Source organism: Callionymus lyra, chromosome 10 (genome assembly GCF_982586985.1).
Source record: "Callionymus lyra chromosome 10, fCalLyr1.hap1.1, whole genome shotgun sequence".
Lineage (NCBI taxonomy): Eukaryota > Metazoa > Chordata > Actinopteri > Syngnathiformes > Callionymidae > Callionymus > Callionymus lyra.
Genome location: NC_141827.1, coordinates 17,512,513 through 17,532,896, shown reverse-complemented (window position 1 = coordinate 17,532,896; position 20,384 = coordinate 17,512,513). Strand labels below are relative to the sequence as shown.

The 20,384-nt window shown below is 43.7% G+C and overlaps 2 protein-coding genes, 1 long non-coding RNA gene and 1 pseudogene across 3 annotated transcripts in view; 2 read left to right on the top strand and 2 right to left on the bottom strand.

Moving 5' to 3' along the window:
* The window catches only part of zbtb40 (zinc finger and BTB domain containing 40), a 390,649-nt gene that overhangs the window by 346,405 nt on the left and 23,860 nt on the right, over positions 1 to 20,384 (bottom strand). The gene's annotated exons all lie outside the window — the stretch shown is intronic.
* LOC148070592 (uncharacterized) lies at positions 931 to 12,781 on the top strand. The gene is made up of 3 exons (XR_015712940.1): positions 931 to 1,038; positions 11,358 to 11,387; positions 12,756 to 12,781. It is a non-coding gene; the product is annotated as an uncharacterized LOC148070592 (long non-coding RNA).
* Positions 2,016 to 2,951, top strand: LOC148070593 (uncharacterized; annotated as a pseudogene).
* LOC148070591 (inter-alpha-trypsin inhibitor heavy chain H3-like) lies at positions 13,517 to 19,948 on the bottom strand. The gene is given in 8 exon segments (XM_087801103.1): positions 13,517 to 13,615; positions 14,981 to 15,109; positions 15,435 to 15,668; positions 15,670 to 15,709; positions 15,784 to 15,888; positions 15,959 to 16,113; positions 16,271 to 16,294; positions 19,922 to 19,948. Coding segments are annotated over 8 exon segments (813 nt in total).

The window sequence follows — 20,384 nt, the reverse complement described above, 5'->3', positions numbered from 1 at the left end:
CTTCAAAATAAAACAAAAGAACATAAGCATGACAATACAGGTTTCAATTTTCTCATTATTATAGAGCACAATTATATTCTGTACTTTACCTAAAATTATTTTATATTTTTTTGTTTGTTTATTTATATCATATTTTTATATAATATCTATTGTTAAGTGACCAAAGTTCTTAATATTGGCATTGTTCCTACTACTACTACAACTAATTATAATTTGAAAAATAAACTTTCTTAAGAGACAGTTGTGATGTTGTGCTGATGTTTATAGTTTTTTTTGGCGATGTCCTACTTTACTCTCTAGTAAAGTTTTCTTTTTTTCCCCCTTGGCTCCACTTTGCCAAAATATGGTAACCCTTGAGTTATCTCTTGGTCAAGTTGACCCAAAGGCCCTAGAAAAATAATGTGTTTGTCATATCCCTTGTGTTGCCTCTGGGTCAAGGTGAACGACCTCCACCACTACATAAGTATTCTTGGAAGCCATGGACTTGTTTGTTTCGAGCCTTCGGGTCATCTTGACCCAGAAATAACACAAGGTTAAAGATATTGGCAGGTAAAGAAATTGTTAACACTATTATCTCAATTTTGTGTTCATCTAACTTTTGATGCATTTCAAAATAACTTTCTACTTCATTCAACAACTACATGTATTGAAATATTTCTTGGCCACATAAAACTACACCACACAGTGACATCATCAATGACATCGACCTCTGATCACAGGATAACACTGTTTTCCACCATCAGGGCCTCGAACATGTCATTAAACACCTCTTTCGTCCCTTGACAGGAACACTCAAACATGGTTTTCCTCAGTGGGTGATGTGCCTGGGACAAGTCCAGTTTGTTGGTCAACCATCCAGGTTTGGCCCCTCCCATCTGGCCAGAGAGCTTTTCCTCCCGCTTAAGTCCAGAAGTTTTCAGTTTGGTCATGTCTGGTGTTGTGGGTGTCCGACTGCTGCTGCTGTGGGGCAGCGCCTGCCTCTGGCTGGCTGGGACGGTTGGCGGAGATCTGCTCATCTCTGACCTGGAGGACGCACAGGTACGATCTCTAAAATCATCTCATGTGGGTATGTCTGTGAAGATTGTTACTTATGTTTCAAACTGTAAGGAAATGACAACTTTACTGTAATCAATCATCTAGATTTAACACACATTTAAAATAGTCACTTGATTAACTGATAATCTTACATATTTAATTCATATTAAATAATCATTGTCTTGCATTGCATTCACTGACTGCAACACTAGGCCAAGGTCAGAAAGCCTCACACACACAGAAAGACTAAACAATCCCAGATTCCAAGAAGTCAGTGTGAACCTGTTTGAGAATTCACACTGAAGGACACAAGTCGCTGGGAAGAGACAGATTCTAGAAAACAACAAACCTTTGGTAAGTTTCCACTACGATCACGTGCGACGGCCATCTTAGAATCAAGTGTTTAGAGTCACTGACCAATCCTACATTCACATTTGACTAGAGGCGTTAACCTGAATATTCTACTATAAAGATCCGCCATTTTGTGAGATCTTTGCGTTCTGGCATTCGAAGCCGTCTGCGATAGATCTCTCTGCTTGCTAGCGCCCGTGTGCACGTAAGTTTGTCTCTGACTTTTGCATAATTCACTAAACGAGCATTTTTCTTAAACTCATCCATGTGTCTGTCCTTCATTCCACCACCACGTACGAGGCTGGGGAGGGGTTGGTTCATCGGAACACAAAAACCCCTAACAACTTGGTGCACGTGACCCTTGGCGTGGACTGATGGTTTGAAGGCCTTTTCGATTCCGAGACGAACTCTCGCCTGTCGTATCACCTGTCGTATCGTAGTGCAGCACCGTGCAGCGTCTCTCTCGCTCCAAGCAGAACAATCTTTTTTTCTTTTTGTTCGCCTTATTTCTGGAGCATCCTTGAACATCTACATTTATTTTTGGACCAACATCCTTCGAAGTCGAATCGGGCCGAGGACAAGTCTGGAAAACTTCCCGGTGAGCGCATTCGTCAAACTTTCCCCCCACTATGTCTCCCTCTCCCTCTCCCTCCCCTGTTCTTTCCTGCTCGGTGTGTCAGATGTTTAGTTACGCTTCGACCTCCTTTAGAGATAGCATTAGTTGTGTAAAGTGTAGCCTGTTAGCTAGATTGGAGGTGAAGCTCATTGAACTAGAGAGCCGGTTGTGCGCTGTCGAAGCTAAACCTATAGCTAGCCAGTGTCAGTAGACAGTGCACAGCCACATAGCCTAGCAGGTAGTCCTCCAGCAATTCCCGAGCAGCCGGGAAACCAGGGTCGGTGGGTGACTGTTCGAGGGAGGAATAGTTCCCGGCCAAAGTCAACGGAGCACCACCAACCCCTTAGCGTTTCGAACAGATCTTCTCCACTCGACAAGTCACCGGTCGAGGAACCTGCTCTGTTCATAGGCGATTCCATTCTTCGGAACGTTAAACTAGCGAAGCCAGCGAGAGTAGTCTGCATTCCTGGGGCCAGAGCAGGCGACATTGAATCAAATTTAAAGCTGCTGGCTAAAGCTAAACGTAAATACAGTAAGATAATTATTCATGTCGGCAGCAACGACATCCGATTACATTGCTCGGAGGTCACCAAGGTAAACGTTCAGTCGGTGTGTGCATTTGCACGAACAATGTCGGACTCCGTAGTGTTCTCTGGACCCCTTCCCAATATGGCCAATGATGATATGTTTACTCGCTATTCATCATTTAATCGCTGGTTGTCAGAGTGGTGCCCCGCAAACGGGGTTGGCTTTGTTAACAACTGGAAAACCTTCTGGGGAAAACCTGGTCTGCTTAGGAGAGACTGCATCCATCCCACGTTGGAAGGAGCATCTCTCTTGTCTAGCAGTGTTGACAGTTTTAGTGTAACGTGACTCAGAGCACAGATCAGAAGGCAGAACTGCAGTCTTCCACACTCTTCTGCCCTTCTCCCACAACAGCCACCCACCTCTAACCACATAGAGAGGGTAAATCTGACCCGCTTAATAAAACCAAGTAAAAATGTCAGTAGAAGAGCTATTAAAGATAATCTAATAAATCTAAATCAAATAAATACTACCATTGTAGAGGACAGGAGAATTAAGTGTGGATTGTTGAATATCCGATCCCTGTCCTCAAAAGCTGCACTAATTAAAGAACTTATATCAGATAAAACCATTTACTTATTATTATTAACCGAAACTTGGCTGTCTATAGATGATTACGTATCTTTAAATGAATCAACACCACCCAGCCACACTAACTTTAACGCCCCTCGACGCTCTGGTCGAGGAGGTGGAGTCGCAGCCATCATCAACTCATGTCTGTCAACCTTTACTAGACCACAATGTGATTTCAACTCTTTTGAAAGTATTATTCTTAGCGTATCTAATACAACCTTGAGATCAGGTCAGTCACTTCTCTTTGTTGGAGTCTATCGTCCCCCTGGACCTTATTCTGAATTTTTGTCTGAGTTCCCTGAGTTCTTGACCAGCCTGGTGCTTAAATCAGATAAAGTGATTATTGTTGGTGACTTTAACATCCATGTTGATATGGTCCATGATAGCTTAGCTAACAGGTTTAACTCTATCCTGGAGTCATTTGGTTTCTCTCAGTACGTACATGAACCGACTCACTGCTTTAAGCACACATTAGATCTTGTCCTAGCATACGGACTTGAAATTAAAAATGTTATTGTCTCTCCTCAAAATTCAGTTCTTTCCGACCATCAATTAATAACCTTTGACTTCATTTTAAATGAGCCAAGTCTACAGAACAGGAGCACTCTCAAAAGATGTCTGTCTGAAAGTGTCGTTACCAAGTTTAAATAATTCCCTCTGTGCTCAGTAAAACACCTAGCCTCAGTGTGTCAAGAAACTCTACCCATAGTCACCCAGACATTGATAACTTTGTGGGCAGTTTTACAGACTCGTTGCACAATACGCTTGACTTAATCGCACCACTAACAAAAAAGGCTGTTAACAGATGTAGTCTTGCTCCCTGGTATACTCAGGAAACACGTAAATTAAAACAGGTTTCTATACGACTAGAGAAGAAATGGCGTTCATCAAAACATAATGAATTCTACCAGGACTGGCAGGATAAGTTAAAAATATACAAGGCATCTCTTCGGAAAGCCAGAGCAAGCTACTACTCATCACTTATAGAAGCAAATAAGAATAACCCCAAGTTCTTATTCAGTACTGTTGCCAGGCTGACACGGAGCCATCAGTCCATTGAGCAGTCCATCCCTCCTCATCTCAGTAGCAATGACTTTATGAACTTTTTTAATGAAAAAATTGTAATTATTAGAGGAAAGATTCAAGACCTCCTAGATTCGTCTAATACAACCAGTGCAGCCTCACCGGTCACAGACACTATGACTGATACATACTTTGACTCCTTTCTACCAGTGAGTCCTCGACAGCTGTCCCAGGTTGTTTCCTCCTCAAAGTCCACAACATGTCTTCTCGATCCTATTCCCACATGGCTACTTAAAGAACTGTTCCCCTTACTTAGCACTTTCATACTTGACATTATTAACCTGTCAATAACATCCGGCTATGTGCCTCAGATTTTTAAAGTTGCAGTAATTAAACCTCTGCTTAAAAAACCCACTCTCGATCCAGAGGTCCTCACTAACTACAGGCCTATCTCTAATCTAGTATTCATTTCAAAACTTCTGGAGAAAGTGGTAACGAGTCAGCTCTGTGATTATCTCCAGGACAATGATCAATTTGAGGTGTTTCAGTCTGGTTTTAGGGAACACCACAGCACAGAGACCGCCCTGGTAAAAGTAAGTAACGACCTACTGATGGCCTCTGATCAGGGCCATGTTTCAGTTCTTGTTCTTCTAGATCTCAGTGCTGCATTTGACACTGTCGACCACCAAATCCTTCTACAGAGGCTAGAAAACCATTTAGGCATTCGTGGAACTGCTCTTAACTGGTTTAAATCTTACCTGTCGGATAGAACGCACTATGTACATGTCAACCACCTCTCATCGACACACACTAAGGTCAGCTATGGTGTCCCACAAGGTTCTGTTCTTGGTCCAATACTATTCACAATCTATATGCTCCCACTAGGGGACTTGATTAGAAGACACTCTATACATTTTCACTGTTATGCTGATGACACCCAACTTTACCTGTCCATGAAGCCAGATGAAAGAATTCAGCCAACACAATTACAGTCCTGTATCACAGATATCAAGTCATGGATGACCAAAAACTTCCTCCTACTGAACTCGGAAAAGACTGAGGTTTTACTAGTTGGTCCGCAACATCTCAGACAATTATTAACTAATGATCTAGCTTTACAAAATGGACTTGCTCCTGCTACTAGCACCACTGTAAAGAATCTGGGTGTATGCTTTGACGAGGACTTATCATTTAACTCACACATAAAACAAATCTCACGGACTGCTTATTTCCACCTTCGTAACATTTCAAAAATTAGGCATTTCCTTCCTTTAGATGCTGCTGAGAAGCTCATCCATGCTTTTGTTACCTCCAGGCTGGACTATTGTAACTCTCTTCTGTCAGGCTGTTCTAAAAAGTCTCTCAGAACTCTTCAGCTCATTCAGAACTCTGCAGCTCGTGTCCTGACTAAGACTAAGAGGCGCGAACACATTTCCCCTGTACTGTCTTCCCTACATTGGCTTCCTGTAGAATTTAGAATACAATTTAAAATCCTTCTCCTAACCTATAAAGCCTTACATGGTCTAGCACCAACATACATTAAAGATTTAATCCAAACTTACCAACCCTCAAGGACCTTACGATCCCTTAACTCTGATCTACTAGTTATACCACAAATCTCTAAATGTAGATTCGGAGCCAGGGCCTTTAGTTTTCAAGCCCCTCTACTGTGGAACAATGTTGGCCGGGTGTTCTGGATGACCTTCCGGCCCCGATGGCTTCGCCTGGTCTGTGGTGGGGGGGTTTGTCGCCCTTGGTCCTGGGGGTTCGTGGCCGGGCTGGTCGGTCTTTTCGGGGGCTTCCCGGGTGGAGGGGGGCCGCATTGTTACCGTAGTGACCATGTACCGCCCATGCAAGTGCTGCTGTCCCCCTGGGTGATGCATGGTGGGTGGGGGCGGTGGCTGGGGGTCAGTACGTGTGATGGGCGGGGCCTCGGCACCTTAGAGACCGTGGACTGCCCATCGAATACTGCTGGCCCCCCAAACTTCCCTCATGGGGAGGTGGGCTGCGGCTGTTGGGGACGGTCTACAGTTAAAAGACTGGGGGCCGTTCCCGGACGGCTGCTTCCCCATTGCCCCCGCCCTGCCCGCACAACCGTGGCCCCCCTGTGACCCGGGGGACCTGGGCCGGTGCCTGGCCATTGCTCCCCCGGGCTCATGCGGTGGCACTCAACCCGGCTACTGGCCGTGTCCGCAGGGTATTGGGGGGGGTTCCGCCGCCGCTGCTGTGGTGGGTCCCCGTCTCCTTGACTCGGTCCCCTGCTATGGACTTGTTGGCGGCCTGACGGTCTGGGGGTCCTCCGTCGCCCGGCCTGGCCCCGGGGCCCTATCCCCTGACTGGTTCTTCTGGCTGCCCCTCTGCCCCGGTGCCTGCGCCTGGTGCCTCCCCCTCTCTGCTTCCTCGGTCGTCCTCGCCTGTGCTCGCCCTCTCGCGCCCCCGGTGGTGGTCCGCTTTCTCGCTGGTGTTTGGGGTCGGCTCTGGTGGTTATCTCGCCTGCCGGGTCCTGGTCTCCCGCGGGTTCCTGCCGCGGCTTGGGCCCCTGTGTCTGGATCCGCTGTGCTAGGTATGTGCCCTATGGCCTGGCTATTTCAACCCCCCCCCCCCCCCCCCCCTCTCCCCTCTATATATCTTCACCCGTCACCGGAGTCTGTATACCTGTGTATTGTCTACATTTCTCCCAAACCCACACCTTTTTATTTCTCTCCCGGAGCCCCAGGGATCCACCTCCAGAGCTGCTGCTGATCCAGGGATCCACCTCCAGAGCTGTTGCTGATCCAGGGATCCACCTCCAGAGCTGCTGCTGATCCAGGATCTTCACCACGTCATCAGATCCCGAGTTCTCTCCAGCACCCCCATGGACCCTCCTACACTCTCCTCTTTTCTCTCACTATATCCTCCCTCACTCCTCTCCTTATCCATCTGTCTACCCCCCCATCCTTCCTCCCAGCCGGTCAAAGCGGCAGGCCGTCAACAATGAGTCGGGTTCCGCTCTAGGTTTCTGCCTTCTAAAAGGAAGTTTTTCCTCGCCATTGCTCACTGTACAGCTCACTGTACAGTGTTTTGTTTCTTGCTCTTTGTTGAATTGCTGGGATCTATTTTTCCTTAATCAACTGTAGTCTTATTTCAACTGTATAGTGTCATGAGATAACTTTGTTATGATAAGACACTTTAAATAAAATTGAATTGAATTCAATTGAATTCAATTGAGCTGATTGTTTTCCAGGCAACCAGGCATGCCACTATACCTTACTTCAAGAATCAGGTGAGAAAGATTTTATCTTATTTTTTACATAGATTTTTTTTTAAATTTATATTGTAAGTTAGGAAAGATTAGATATTTTTTAGTTTTGGTTGCCTGGAAGAATAAACGTAAGTCTCTGGTTCTGTCACAAATTTAGATTATAATTTTCAATAGTGCTTTTATAAGCTGATGCTCGTTTTTTGGGGTATTGCATGGTCAGTTGTTGTTTGTTGTTGTTTTAAGTGTAGACGACATTATCGTGTCCTGGGAAGAAGAAGCATCGTTGAAAAAAGGAAAAAAACGTTGATTAGAATTTAAGTTGAATTGATAGGCAGAGGAGACGGTTACACGACCTGGTAACCCTTGGGAATTCTGAGTAGGGTTGGAGTGTAGCTGGCTCCCTCTACAGGGCATCTGACGCTTTTCCAGATTCTTAAACTAGTTAGGATGCTTGGCCTATGGTTGATTATGGTAGACGTACCTTTTCGGTAAGCCGAGTAGCTATCATAAATTTGGGGATATGTGGGATTTGAGCGGGTCTCTCCCAGTATCCTGGTCTGAAGACTCTGCCAGCCGGTGTGTAGGCCAGTTAGATCTCATTGTGTTTCTGTGTTGAGAGGCTCCACAAAAATTTGGCAGTATAGTTAGGGCTAGTTAATTTTTCCGAACAATCACGGTGATGGATAAATTCTCATTGGTGATCAGATTAGAGTTAGTTCAACGGGGGTTGAAATAGAATGGAATAGTTGAGAGGCTCCTATCCAGGGTGTTTGGAAGCTAATTGAGCGGTTTGAGAGGCTCCTGCCATTATGACTTCAACACTTTAGACACGACAGGCTGGTAAGAGTCTCGTTCCACGTAGCATAGTGTGTCTCTCTGGCCTGTTTTGGTAAAATACTGTTGTTGTCGTATTGTCATGACAAATTGTTTGTTTAAATTGTCTGTGTCTGTATATTTTTATCTTTTGAATATTTTTTTCTCGCTGCGGTACTTTTAAAAAATTAGCATTAATTTGTGTGAGATCTCTGACTTTCTGTGACTCAGCTGAGAGTCCAGGTTCGTGTGTCTTTGGACACTATCTCTTGCTGATAAGAACTGCTGCTTGGCAGACGTTGTCTGGTCAGCTGTTGCAAGGCAACTGAGCTCCGAAAGAAAGTTTTCTTGTTGGTGGGAGTGGTTTCGCTTGGAGGTTGAACTTTTGAGACTTCCCTCTTTTCCTCACCGACCCTCCCATTGTATTCATGTCTTCTATAGACGCACACACATTCTTACGTCATCTTGAATTCTATTCACTATTGGGTTTGATTACTTAATTGAGGTATATATGAATATATACAGTTAAGGAGTGATATAATTGGTTTAAGAAGAAAAACAAACCAACTCACATTTCAATTTTCTCCTTCTTCTGCTGTGTTCAATAACAATAACACAATTTCCATTGATTGTTGGCGCACTGCTGTACGTATTAATGATCTTGACCATCCTCTCTTCCTATTTCACATTGTCAATTGATCAACTCACAATTGGTCACATTGCATGTCACTTTTGTTGTTTTGTTTAACTAATACTGCTTATCTGAAACAAGTGTGTCACTGACTGCTTGCATGTGTGTACGTTTGTTGATATCTAGTTCCTGTTTTCTCTTCTTCTTCTCTCAATTTCTGATCTTTGGTGTTGTATTTGCTATGCTGCCCCCTGCTGGTTTGCTCTTTGATGCCTTCAGGAAAGAAATAGTAAATAATATATTTAGAAACTACAGAATCATATCAATCTTTAAATTAACTTTGTTAAGGGTAAATCTACCTTTAATCTAAGTTGATCCAAAAATAAGAACTAGAGCAAGAGATTGATGGAAAATAAACCAGTTGAGTTCTAAATTACATATGGACTTGCAAGTGTAATTTATTGAAGGAATTAAATTATATAAGCATTGAAAATTACTAGTCTTCATCCAGATGACAAACTGATTTGATTGAAGTCTTAAAAGGTGCTGACCTAAAATAAATACCAAATTAATGCTAGAGTTTAACCGTTCTTTGGGGAACTTTAAAATAAAGATAATAAATTGGTTGTAACGATAAGACACTTAAAATTAAATTAAATTGAATTGGTTAATAATGGAAAATAAGGTTACAAATTTTAGTGGAATTCTATATCTAACAGAAGAAAAGAAAAGAAAAGAATGAATCATTATAATTATAATTGAAAAAATATTTAATAGAGTATATTTTTACTTTTTACTTTTTTATTATGATTAATTAAATGATTTGACAATAGATTTGGATATAAAGTTATTCAAAAAAAACATTTTTTAAATACAAATAAATTAGGTTGTTTATTTGTCCCTCAGGGGGAGGACTTAGATAGATACTTAGCTGGATAATAGGTTTGTTACGTGATGGTGATTCTTGTTGCACGGTTCTGTCGATCAACACTGCTGAAGGGAGCTCTGTCCAGATTGCATTCAATTAGTTTCAATTTTTGGTGTAGAAAACAGCTCGAGAATAAGGTACGACTGTGTTTTACTATCTCTCTGACTTAGGTAGTAAATAGGAAGGGGCTAATTTTGTCCGCATGAAGTAGTATTAGTAAATTATAAATAAAAAGCATGATTTAAAGATGTATTGTTTCTCATTTGTCTCAAGAATGCGATGCTGTTCATGTCTTTCCTATGTTGCAGGACGAGCTCAATGATGCACTGTTGACGGGGGAGTATGTCAACAACACCTCACATGAAGAGCCCACATCCAAGTCGCCGACAACGGGGCTGCTGCTTTCTTTTTACCTCGTTTTTCAACGCAGTGGATACTGGCTCCATATCAATATATATTTTATCAAAATCTCTACTTCAAAATAGACTTATTAGATTTGAATTAGTTAGTGTGAATATGTTTGTTTTGATAATTTGGCATTCAATTACTTCAGTTTTAATTCATAGCATAATTTGGAATTATTATTATTATTACATTTTTTTTCTGGATTATCTTTTTTTGTTTTTTCTTTTTTGTGATTTGAGAGAAATGCTCATAATGTATATTTGTTTCCATTAAATGAATCTGTGTTTCCTCTGTTGCTTTCTCACCATATGTAATCTTTGTGTGGCACTATACGGATGATAGTTTAGCATGTTTAGTTTATAATCAGATTCGCGATTATTTTGAAATCAGACTTGTCTTTGTTTTATTGCATCATTAGTTCATGATGCAATCAGGGGGAATGTAAGGAACTGACAACTTTACTGTAATCAATCATCTAGATTTAACACACATTTAAAATAGTCACTTGATTAACTGATAATCTTACATATTTAATTCATATTAAATAATCATTGTCTTGCATTGCATTCACTGACTGCAACACTAGGCCGAGGTCAGAAAGCCTCACACACACAGAAAGACTAAACAATCCCAGATTCCAAGAAGTCAGTGTGAACCTGTTTGAGAATTCACACTGAAGGACACAAGTCGCTGGGAAGAGACAGATTCTAGAAAACAACAAATCTTTGGTAAGTTTCCACTACGATCACGTGCGACGGCCATCTTAGAATCAAGTGTTTAGAGTCACTGACCAATCCTACATTCACATTTGACTAGAGGTGTTAACCTGAATATTCTACTATAAAGATCCACCATTTTGTGAGATCTTTGCGTTCTGGCATTCGAAGACGTCTGCGATAGATCTCTCTGCTTGCTAGCGCCCGTGTGCACGTAAGTTTGTCTCTGACTTTTGCATAATTCACTAAACGAGCATTTTTCTTAAACTCATCCATGTGTCTGTCCTTCATTCCACCACCACGTACGAGGCTGGGGAGGGGTCGGTTCATCGGAACACAAAAACCCCTAACAAAACCCAACACAGAGTTGTTGCTCCTTCTGTTGAGTTTGTTCTGTCAGTTCAAAGCTCGCATGTTGGTAAATATTGTTTGTGTTTTAGGCAGCCAACAGTGCAGCCAGATCAATGCAGGTATGTGCTCACACCTAACATCACATTCAAGTCGCACTCTTCTATGACAGGATTATAGTCCCTTTAATAATCTGTCTCAGTACTTATGGTATCTTGTCATATCACTGTATAGGGTTCAAGCACAATTCTTTAAATCTGTGTTTACAAGTTGTATTCCTTCACTCCCTATCATCTTTTGTCGAAAACATTTCCCCCATTATAGGAAAAATTTCCCAAAAATGTGATATTTTAGTTAGTTCAGCCTGAGTTCATGTACATCATAAGGATTGAGTCAAAACAGAAAGTTACCAGTACTTAACAACTGGCACGAACAGACAAAGGCTGAACAAAAAACGAGTATTGCATTTCTGCACTTACACTTATACATATTTTGAGTACACAAGTGTGTCCCAATGAGCAGTGTGCAAAAATGTAGTGCGCAATGCACTCCTTTACACCCTTAACGACCGGTGACGTAGATGGCGCTAAACCGAACATACTGTCGTCACTGACGACTCGTCTTCGGACCAGATACCGGTGAACATGTATCGAGAAAACACATATTTTACCACAACAACAACACAACAACAATAATAACACAATAAAGCAAAACTTAATAACTTGTTTTAATTGGCGAAAAGGGCTGTCAAGTGTCGACAATATGGTTCCAATGGCTGATTGCAATTAGTGTTAAAAAGTAGTAGAAGCTTTTTTCCATTGCTCTTCAAGTATCCGTCATGCTAGAAGGGTGGAGAATACAAGAGGCTTCATTAGTTGGTTAAAAGAAAAAACTTGATGGGTTGCTAAGGTTTTATGAAACAGCTGGTGTGGTATCATGATCCAGTGTCTTTATAGCACACTTCAGACTACACCTTTCATGGTTTTTGAACTGAAATCACCACATACTTTTCTACAGTACTAGAAAAAAAGATAGATACGGTACTGTGTCATGAAGCCTCATCTGTTGTTTCGTAAAAACTCATTTCCCATTACTAGTGAAAATTCTAAATTGACCTGGCAACAAAAGAGTAGGCTTTATGTTGTTAAAAAAAGCAGGTTTAGAGTTTAAAATATCATACAAATATCAACAACCTTTTTGTTGTTTCCGACAATTCATTCTAGGATACCACTTACTAACATGGGAGGTCTAGAAGAATCTCCAAAGTGAGGAAGATACGGCCCTCTCTCTCGTTCCTCATTCCTCAACTTCTGAGTATTGGAACTACCCTCACTCGTCAAGGAAGTGCGGATTTTGAGCTTGAGGAACCAGTTTAAGGAATTAGGAGATGACTGGGACTGGCCCTTGGCTCTCATTAATTACTGTCAATTGAAATCATTTGAGACTGTTTTTAAAATTCATTAACAACAATCTTTCCTCTTTTGTTCCAGAAAAGAAGCACCAGCGATGCCTTGGTAAGACAATGTTTTGTATAAACAACTAACAACTGACTAACTACATCACAGCTTCCAAACATGCCATGACTCACCACAGGAGTCAAAGTATGTATCAGTCATAGTGTCTGTGACCGGTGAGGCTGCACTGGTTGTATTAGACGAATCTAGGAGGTCTTGAATCTTTCCTCTAATAGTAACAATTTTTTTATTAAAAAAGTTTATAAAGTCATTGCTACTAAGATGAGGAGGGATGGACTGCTCAATGGACTGATGGTTCCGTGTCAGCCTGGCTACAGTACTGAATAAGAACTTGGGGTTATTCTTATTTGCTTCTATAAGTGATGAGTAGTAGCTGGCTCTGGCTTTCCGAAGAGATGCCTTGTATATTTTAACTTATCGTGCCAGTCCTGGTAGAATTCATTATGTTTTGATGAACGCCATTTCTTCTCTAGTCGTCTAGAAACCTGTTTTAATTTACGTGTTTCCTGAGTATACCAGGGAGCAAGACTACTTCTGTTAACAGTCTTTTTAGTTAGTGGTGCGATTAAGTCAAGCGTATTGTGCAACGAGTCTGTAAAACTGCCCACAAAGTTATCAATGTCTGGGTGACTATGGGTAGAGTTTCTTGACACACTGAGGCTAGGCGTTTTACTGAGCACAGAGGGAATTATTTCCATAAACTTGGTAACGACATTTCAGACAGACATCTTTTGAGAGTGCTCCTGCTCTGTAGACTTGGCTCATTTAAAATGAAGTCAAAGGTTATTAATTGATGGTCGGAAAGAACTGAATTCTGAGGTACTTTGTGCACTTCTTTGAGGTGCAAAGAAGTGCACAAAGTATCCGTTTACAATCTGGAAGAAAGATGAAGAAGTGAGGCACATAGCACACCAAATGCTTCACATATAAGTATAGCTAACATTACACGGTCTTTTAATAATAAAGAGAAATGGTGCTGTTGTGTGTTTTTTGACTGACTGACATGTTGATGCTTATGTGACTAGCGAGTCGTGAAATGTTACCACTTGTAGACCTGCCACTATTTCAGGACTATGGCCCTTTTCGGTTTGGTGGGTTGCTCAGATAAGGAATTCCGACTTCGAATAAGCTATCCTGGGAAACAAGAGAGTATTCATGCAAATAAGAGACATCCATTATGTGTGGGTGCTACTGCTGGTCCTACATCAAAGTAAGCTAAGCGATCTTGGTTCATCCCAGCTGCAGGGTTTACAGGGTAGATTTATATGTCTTTTTTTGAGTGGTCCTAAGATCTAATCATGCTCCAGCCGAGATTTCTTACAGTGTTTCAAATGACAAAAGAAAAGAGAAAGAGCTTCTGTTAGTCAATACTCCTTCTCCATGGCAGGAAAATGCAAGTGAGTGTGGTGATAATAAACGTTTTTTTCTATTAATCAGCCCTTTCAGGAAGCGCGAAAGTGAGATAAAACTAAGGAAAATACAATATAATATTTAAAAACTACATTTTAGCCTTAAATAAAAAAAAAGAAAGGTTTTTCTCATGCTTTAATACTCAATATTTATCTTTTAACCATAATAAACATTGTTCCGGTTTGCCAATCTAGCCAATCACGGAAGGCCTGACGCAATGTTAACCAATCAGAAGCAAGACAAGGCGGGTCTATCTGTCATCACAGCACCACTTGTCTAAAACCGTTGCTCAGGATTCTTCACTCTTGAGCCAAACCTAAATCTCGCTAAACTTTACTGTAAATTCCCCAAGAAATTATTAATTAAATCATATATTTATTAAACTCTATATGTGTGTGAAGAATGTTGATGAAATATGAAATTACAAGAAGCCAAGTTTCCCTTTTGGGTTCATATACTTCTAAATCTGACTCTAAAGGAGTCAGTGCCTCACCAACCATCAACCCCACCGCACATCACTGGCTACACTTTTGTCTTGTTGGACTCCAAGGTGGAAGAGCAATTAGGGACAGATATTTCATTGTTACCTAATGTAACTACAGTGCTATGAATACGTAATATAGCTGTAATAGTTTGCCTAGCAGGCCATTTGTTCTACTGCTTCTCAAGAGGAAAAGAGCAGCTGAGATAATGGAGGGAGAAGGTACCTTGACAGCAACCTTATCAATGAGTCTCTGCAGGCTGTGTGGCTAAACCAACACTCAAGCCTGTTATGCATACTAATAGAACTGTATTCATAAAAGGTAACCTTTTTTATAATGTATTCATACCTGGATGTCTCCGAGACTCTTGGCTCGGTTGACATCGTACTTGATAATGAAATCTCCGTCGATCACACTCGTGTCGCAGCCTGGACAAGACCTCTGCTGCTCCAGGGTGGGCGAGAAGGAGACGTAAGCCTGAAGACAAACAAACTAGTCAATCTTAAGTCCCTCATCATTAGAAAAGGGCTTGAACAAGAAATTATTAAGAAGATAGCCTGAAAACGTGTTCACTACATCAAAATCCTAGAGCTTTTGTCCATGGGAGAATATGGGTTGTGGTAACCACTTTAGTCAAATTTTCTCCTTTCAATTCTGCTTCCAGGGATCCTTAAGTACAAAATAAGCTTTTCCTATCACTGCTTTCCTCACTTTTGCAGTCATCTCTGACTGATCCATGTTGTCTCCACTCTCCTGTTCAGCTCCCTCTTAGTAACTCGACTTAAAAATGTAAAAAGTTGACCTTTTTGTCTGTGACTGTTTTCTCCACCAGAGGCAGCAGGTCATTGGTGAGGAAAGTGGCCTGAGTGTCCAGGAAGGAGATTCCCTGAGGCTCGTAGATGTGGGCGACAATCTGGAACTCCTGCACCGGGACTTTGGGTTTGACTCGAGTCATGAGCTCGTAGCTGCCCTTGTTCCTCTGCAGGAGCTCCTCATAGGTGAGAATAAACGTGACGTTGCTCTCGGCTGCGATATTTGACAGACACAGAGAATTTCTCCATCTTCCTCCCAGATGCTCTTTGAGGAAACAGGAAGTTGTCGGTGAGTTATTGGGGTGGTTAGTTTTATCTTTGTTGAACTTGTCAACTCACTTGACCAGTCCAGCCGTCTGTCCCATTGAAACCGCTTTCTGATACTGCTGCTTAGCTTTTTCTTTTTCCTTCACCTGCCCGACATACTGCCGACCTTCAATCTCCCTCTGAGGTCACACCAAGAGTCAACAAGCAAGTGACACGTGAGAGAAAAAGCTCCATGTTGGAGACTGACATGGTGAAGTTGGTGATAAAGGCCGTCTTGGGAAGGTCCACCTCGAAGGAGATCTCCCTGGAAACGTTTGCTTTGTTGAGTGCGGTGGAGGTCATGACGGTGTGAGCGAACCGTGACGTCACCACGCAGTCCACCTTCACGCTATACACCTCCACCTGCATCACACATCAGTGTCAGGAGCTATTTTCAAGCACACATAAACACCTTGACGTGAAACCAGTAGTTTGTGAGTATTGTGGTGAGTCATGGCATGTTTGGAAGCTGTGATGTAGTTAGTCAGTTGTTAGTTGTTTATACAAAACATTGTCTTACCAAGGCATCGCTGGTGCTTCTTTTCTGGAACAAAAGAGGAAAGATTGTTGTTAATGGATTTTTAAAAACAGTCTCAAATGATTTCAATTGACAGTAATTAATGAGAGCCAAGGGCCAGTCCCAGTCATCTCCTAATTCCTTAAACTGGTTCCTCAAGCTCAAAATCCGCACTTCCTTGACGAGTGAGGGTAGTTCCAATACTCAGAAGTTGAGGAATGAGGAACGAGAGAGAGGGCCGTATCTTCCTCACTTTGGAGATTCTTCTAGACCTCCCATGTTAGTAAGTGGTATCCTAGAATGAATTGTCGGAAACAACAAAAAGGTTGTTGATATTTGTATGATATTTTAAACTCTAAACCTGCTTTTTTTAACAACATAAAGCCTACTCTTTTGTTGCCAGGTCAATTTAGAATTTTCACTAGTAATGGGAAATGAGTTTTTACGAAACAACAGATGAGGCTTCATGACACAGTACCGTATCTATCTTTTTTTCTAGTACTGTAGAAAAGTATGTGAGTCCTCGACAGCTGTCCCAGGTTGTTTCCTCCTCAAAGTCCACAACATGTCTTCTCGATCCTATTCCCACATGGCTACTTAAAGAACTGTTCCCCTTACTTAGCACTTTCATACTTGACATTATTAACTTGTCAATAACATCCGGCTATGTGCCTCAGATTTTTAAAGTTGCAGTAATTAAACCTCTGCTTAAAAAACCCACTCTCGATCCAGAGGTCCTCACTAACTACAGGCCTATCTCTAATCTAGTATTCATTTCAAAACTTCTGGAGAAAGTGGTAACGAGTCAGCTCTGTGATTATCTTCAGGACAATGATCAATTTGAGGTGTTTCAGTCTGGTTTTAGGGAACACCACAGCACAGAGACCGCCCTGGTAAAAGTAAGTAACGACCTACTGATGGCCTCTGATCAGGGCCATGTTTCAGTTCTTGTTCTTCTAGATCTCAGTGCTGCATTTGACACTGTCGACCACCAAATCCTTCTACAGAGGCTAGAAAACCATTTAGGCATTTGTGGAACTGCTCTTAACTGGTTTAAATCTTACCTGTCGGATAGAACGCACTATGTACATGTCAACCACCTCTCATCGACACACACTAAGGTCAGCTATGGTGTCCCACAAGGTTCTGTTCTTGGTCCAATACTATTCACAATCTATATGCTCCCACTAGGGGACTTGATTAGAAGACACTCTATACATTTTCACTGTTATGCTGATGACACCCAACTTTACTTGTCCATGAAGCCAGATGAACGAAATCAGCTAACACAATTACAGTCCTGTATCACAGATATCAAGTCATGGATGACCAAAAACTTCCTCCTACTGAACTTCTCCTAACCTATAAAGCCTTACATGGTCTAGCACCAACATACATTAAAGATTTAATCCAAACTTACCAACCCTCAAGGACCTTACGATCCCTAAACTCTGATCTACTAGTTATACCACAAATCTCTAAATGTAGATTCGGAGCCAGGGCCTTCAGTTTTCAAGCCCCTCTGCTGTGGAACAAACTACCGGCTTCAGTCCGGAGGGCAGACACCCTCTCTATGTTTAAAAATAATCTTAAAACCTTACTTTTCGATAAAGCCTATAATTAACTTGACTGTTTATTTCTAGCTGTCATAACTAACAAAACTGTTTATCTTAGCTGCTATAGGCTGAGAATGCTGGAGGAGTTTTAGTTTTAGTTTTAGACACCGAGCTCTGTATATCCTTCTTTTCTCGCCGGGGCCGTTCTGGCTTGGCCGGTTCGGGTGTGGGGGGTCCGGCGGGTGGGGACTGTGGGTGCCTTGGGCCTGGTGGTGGTGACCGCTGGTGCCGCGATGGCCCCGTGTGCCGGCGGGGGGGTGGCCCGCTTCCAGGGGGTTTTTGATAGTGCGTGGGGGCTGGTGCTGGCGGGGGTGGTTGGGGTGGTGGATGGGGGGTTGCGCTGGGGGCGGTGCTGGGGCTAGGGGGTTGCTGGTCCCGCTGACGGGGTTGGCGGGTGAACCGTTAGGGGTGGGGCTGGGGCTGGCCGGGTGTTCTGGATGACCTTCCGGCCCCGATGGCTTCGCCTGGTCTGTGGTGGGAGGCCTGTCTTGGGGTGGGTGTCTGCTGCAGCGGTGGCTGTGGTCCTCTACCCGCCCTGTGTGGCATGTGCCGTGGTCGGGGAGTTTGTCGCCCTTGGTCCTGGGGGTTCGTGGCCGGGTTGGTCGGTCTTTCGGGGGCTTCCCGGGTGGGGGGGGCCACACTGGGCGGGGCCACATTGGGGGGACGGCGGAGGCATTGGGCGGACCCATGTTACCGTAGTGACCATGTACCGCCCATGCAAGTGCTGCTGTCCCCCTGGGTGCTGCATGGTGGGTGGGGGCGGGGGCTGGGGGTCAGTACGTGTGATGGGCGGGGCCTCTGCACCTTAGAGACCGTGGACCGCCCATGGAATACTGCTGGCCCCCCAAACTTCCCTCATGGGGGAGGTGGGCTGCGGCTGTTGGGGACGGTCTACAGTTCAAAGATTGGGGGCCGTTCCCGGACGGCTGCAGCCCCATTGCCCCCGCCCTGCCCGCACAACCGTGGCCCCCCTGTGACCCGGGGGACCTGGGCCGGTGCCTGGCCATTGCTCCCCCGGGCTCATGCGGTGGCACTCGACCCGGCTACTGGCCGTGTCCGCAGGGTATTGGGGGGGGCTCCGCCGCCGCTGCTGTGGTGGATCCCTATCTCCTTGACTCGGTCCCCTGCTATGGACTTGGTGGCAGCCTGACGGTCTGGGGGTCCTCCGTCGCTCGGCCTGGCCCCGGGGGCCTATCCCCTGACTGGTTCTTCTGGCTGCCCCTCTGCCCCGGTGCCTGCGCCTGGTGCCTCCCCCTCTCTGCTTCCTCGGTCGTCCTCGCCTGTGCTTGCCCTCTCGCGCCCCCGGTGGTGGTCCGCCTTCTCGCTGGTGTTTGGGGTCGGCTCTGGTGGTTATCTCGCCTGCCGGGTCCTGGTCTCCCGCGGGTTCCTGCCGCGGCTTGGGCCCCTGTGTCTGGATCTGCTGTGCTAGGTATGTGCCCTCTGGCCTGGCTATTTCAACCTCCCCCCCCCCCTCTCCCCTCTATATATCTTCACCCGTCACCGGAGTCTGTATACCTGTGTATTGTATACATTTGTCCCAAACCCACACCTTTTTATTTCTCTCCCGGAGCCCCAGGGATCCACCTCCAGAGCTGCTGCTGATCCAGGGATCCACCTCCAGAGCTGCTGCTGATCCAGGATCTTCACCACGTCATCAGATCCCGAGTTCTCTCCAGCACCCCCATGGACCCTCCTACACTCTCCTCTTTTCTCTCACTATATCCTCCCTCACTCCTCTCCTTATCCATCCGTCTACCCCCCCATCCTTCCTCCCAGCCAGTCAAAGCGGCAGGCCGTCAACAATGAGTCTGGTTCCGCTCGAGGTTTCTGCCTTCTAAAAGGAAGTTTTTCCTCGCCATTGCTCACTGTACAGCTCACTGTACAGTGTTTTGTTTCTTGCTCTTTGTTGAATTGCTGGGATATATTTTTCCTTAATCAACTGTAGTCTTATTTCAACTGTATAGTGTCTTGAGATAACTTTGTTATGATAAGACACTTTAAATAAAATTGAATTGAATTGAATTGAAGATACGCCCACCATTCCCAAAAATGTGGTCTTTGTCATCGATAAGAGCGCCTCAATGCGGGGGATAAAGATACGGCAGGTAATTGACCTTATGAGGCTGCTTTAGTGTTTGTCGTGACACAGCTACTGGTTGTAGACACGAGAGGCGATGCTGTCAATCCTGGATGAGCTTCAGGAAGGCGATCACTTTGGCATCATCAAGTTTGACCACAATGTGGATCGATGGAGGCCATCACTGTCCAAAGCTACCGAGAACTTGAGAGAGGCCAAGACCTATGTCCGAAATATCAGGGACTATGGAGGTGTTTAAAAGAGAATTTAAAATATTTGTAACTCTTTACTAATTGTTTCTCCTCCACTCAGCGACTGACATCAATTCTGCTGTGTTAAGTGCCATCGACATGATCGTTAGCGACAGGAAGAGAAACACTTTGCCAGAGAGAAGCCTTGATATATATATATATATATATATATA